The following is a 3,626-nucleotide window of genomic DNA, read 5'->3' as shown; positions in this document are numbered from 1 at the left end:
GCTCCTGTATCAGTCAGTGACCTACAGCTGGCAGCGCCCAAAGAATTATTGGTAAGTAATTTATTTCATGTTTGTTTCACTTCTGTTGACATTCATCCCTCATTCACATCACATAACTTTTCTCTGACTCATATTTACCATAAACCACCCCTTTCTCCATTCATGACTTTCACCTCTACCCCCATCTAACCATCACTCCCTCCTGCCACACACCCTGGCAGCCTTTACCACCCACTCTTCTTGATTTTCTGTTCATACCCTCTCTTCATCTTCTTATACCTTAAGGTACACTTTCACACTATCTCTCTCTTTCCAGCCCTCCCCCGCCCAATTACTCCCACTTACCTTTATGTAATGTAAGGTAGCCATGTATCTTCTTTACAACAACAAACCTGTTCCTGTCCTCTCTGTCACATTTGCCTAAACAACTTTGTATAAAGCCACCTCCCTCTCTACTAAATTCCCACTCGAGTGTGTTAGTCTTGTGAGTTACATGGCAATTCCACTAGTGCTGGTGCCATGAGAAAATGCACCCAATACATTCTGTAAAATGATTGGCATCAGAAAGCGTGTCCAGTCACAGAAGCCATGTGAAATTGGACATGAGGACTTAACGCAGTCTTCCAACTCTTTGAATCCTAAACCATGCCATTGTGAAAGACACCTGTTAAATGATGATGATGATGATGGTATCTTGTCTTTTCTCCTTGTTTTAATCATTATTCTGTGGCCATGCTGGGGCACCATCTTGAAGAATTTTAGTCAAACAAATTGACCCCAGTACTTAATTTTTTATGCTAGAAGAAGAGGGGCAACTTTTTTCGAGGAGAAGGGAGGTTACTTTATGCTAGGAGAAGAGAAGTGACTTTATGCTAGAATGGAGGCAAAAGATGGGTAAAAGTATGAGAGAAGGGGTCAGGGCAGAACAGATTTCTTCCTGTTTAGAAGAAAAAGTGGAAGTAATTGAGTGGAGTGAGAGAGCAATGGGCAGGGGGTGAATAGGAGATGATTAACTATGCTGAGAAATAGAATAATGATGATGAAATAGTAGACAGGAGAAGGACAAGAGTAGGATAATTTTTGAATAGGTTGCAAAAATGAATAGAGAAGAGAGAGGTAGGCATAGTGTATGAGGAGGATGAGGGATGTATGGTGGAGGGAGAGGATAGTTGTTGACTTAATGGCAGGAGGTTGTAGTCAATGAAAGTCTGGGTGGAGAGAGCAATATTAATGGACGAAGGATGGAAAACAGGTAAAATGCTTCTGGGTAGTAAGGAAAATTGAGTTATATTTTTCTTATTTATTTGATTCTTTGTTTTTTTTTTCCTAGGAACCTCTCCAAACGACCCTGAAGGGAAAATCAGAGTTTTCAGCTGCTGACAAGAAACGTCAGCGGAAAATGAAGAAAAAATTGTACAAATTGAAACAGAAAGAGAAAGAAAAGCAACAGAAAGCAACAGAAAGCTTGAATCCAAATTCAGAAAAGACTGCCAAAGCTGTAGCATTAAGGAAACTGGAAAAACAGAGTAAAGGGAGCAAACGAATAACAATTCTGAAGGTTGGTATTGCTTTGTTTTAACAGGTTTTTGGACTTTGACCCTATGGGGACAGGGCCTTCAATCATAAAATCCCTGTATTTATTTTAGTCTCCTTTTTTTTTATGGGTTTTTATTTATTGAATGTTTAAGTTTGACCCCCTTTTTACTATGAAGGGACATTATTCATTATATTGATAAATAAATACCTCCCCCATACACTTATAAATATTAAGCTGTCCCATAGGAATTTCCAGTTACCCTCTATGTACGAGGTCTGTAGCTCCTCCTCCCTCTCATCAAATTTTTCAGTGAGGATGTTCCTAAATCTCTGACCATGTGAAGGGTTCTTTAGCTTCCAAATCCTTCTTTTCTGGATTGATCTGCTTCTTGGTATCCTTCTGGCCTCGAGCCTAAAGTCACTAATGACTAACCTATACTGGGAGGTACATTCTTCACCTGGGAGGGTCTTTGTATTTAAGAGCAACCATGCATCTCGCTGTCTGGTGAGGATGAAATCAATCTGGCTAGCAGAGTCGCCTGATTGATATGTTATCAGGTGGCTGTCTGGCTTCCTGAAGCTAGTGTTGCAGATTAATAGGTTACATGCATCACAGAAATCCAGTAGCCTAGTTCCCTCTTCATTTTGGGAACCAATTCCATGGCCCCTGTGAACACCTGTGAAGATACTGGACTGCTGTCTGACATGCCCATTAAAATCTCCTGCCGCAAAGATGAGGTCATTGCCACTCATCTTTGAGGTAGCCTGTAGAAGGATATCATAAAAGTGGTCCTTCTGATCGTTTGGTAGGCCCACTTGTGGGGCATAGGCAGAGATAATTGTAGCTATACTATTCTGCAGGACTAGCCTGAGATTCAGCACCCTATTGCATACCCTGACTACCTCCATGGCCTTACCCACCCATTTCTCTGCAAGGAGTGTGCCTACACCCACTACTCTGTCATTGTTACCTTCCCAGAAGATTTTATACCTATGTGTCTTGCCTGTGAGGACCCTGGCTGAAGCTTCTCTCCACCTTACCTCTTGTATGCAGCATACATCAATGCATCTCTGTTCAAGCATCTCTACAATCTCACTAGACCTACTTTTCAGTGTGCCTACATAGACTGTGCCAACTCTAAAAACAGGGAAAGGAATGTGGGAAGAAACATGGGGGATGGGGATGTTATTCAGTGCCTGAAAAGAAGGTTTCCGTGTTTGTTTGATAGACATGCTACGACTGTTCTCACTTTCGACTTGTCATCATTCAAACATTCAAGCGTGTTAAGATTGTTGCCCCTACTGGGGGTAGGGGTAGGTGTTAACGGTGCTGTAAGTAAAAGCATTATGGACATTGGAAAAGCGTAAATTTAAGCATTCCTGGAGTTGCAGATATAAGTAAGTAAATCAATAAAGATAGATAAAGGAGGAGGAGGAGGAGAAGAAGATAATGATCGTGATGGTGGTGGTGGTGATGATGATGATGATCAATATGCCAATGTTAGATTAAGTAGTTGAGCAGCTAAACTAGTTGCATTTGTCCCAGGGGAGAGAGAGGGAGAGGAAATTGCAGGTATGATAGAGTATACCACCAGTGAGGGAGGGGTTTTCTGGTGAGAGAAGAGAGATATCCGGTAATGGTGGTGGGAGAAGAGAGAGGAAGAGAGAGATCTAGTATTGATGGTGGGGGTGGGAACGGGCTGGCACACCACAAACAAGCAAGGGTTAATCTAGATAGATGGTACAAAAAATATGTAGCTAAGAAGAGATTCCATTTAGAAAATCACATGAAGAATTAAGGATGAATGAAGGCAGAGAGAGAGAGATTTAGGAAGTTATATATTGAAGGGTCAATTTAACCCTTTCATTACTAACCCAGCCGTAGCCGGCCGAAAAATTTTTTGGTTCATAAGACTTAGCCGGCTGAGCGTACCCATTGTTATTTAAATGTATATTTGAACCCAAATCTCGTTAGTATATTCGTTAAAACACCTGATTTCACTTTGCAAACAGTTGAGTTATTGTCTCCGACATTGTTTGGCGTGATATTTGAACTCAGTGAATTTCGGAAGATTTTTTTCCACATTTTT

The 3,626-nt window shown here is 41.2% G+C and overlaps 1 protein-coding gene across 1 annotated transcript in view; it reads left to right on the top strand.

The window, feature by feature from the left end:
* The window catches only part of LOC106873785 (U3 small nucleolar ribonucleoprotein protein MPP10), a 34,108-nt gene that overhangs the window by 28,009 nt on the left and 2,473 nt on the right, over positions 1 to 3,626 (top strand). Inside the window, exons 9-10 of the mRNA XM_014921293.2 lie at positions 3 to 51; positions 1,331 to 1,558. Coding sequence (XP_014776779.2) covers positions 3 to 51; positions 1,331 to 1,558 — 277 coding nt within the window. The remainder of the gene's footprint in view (positions 1 to 2; positions 52 to 1,330; positions 1,559 to 3,626) is intronic.

This window comes from Octopus bimaculoides, chromosome 23 (assembly GCF_001194135.2).
Source record: "Octopus bimaculoides isolate UCB-OBI-ISO-001 chromosome 23, ASM119413v2, whole genome shotgun sequence".
Classification (NCBI taxonomy): Eukaryota; Metazoa; Mollusca; class Cephalopoda; order Octopoda; family Octopodidae; genus Octopus; species Octopus bimaculoides.
Note: the sequence above shows the minus strand (reverse complement) of the source record. Positions and strands in the feature narration are given on the sequence as shown.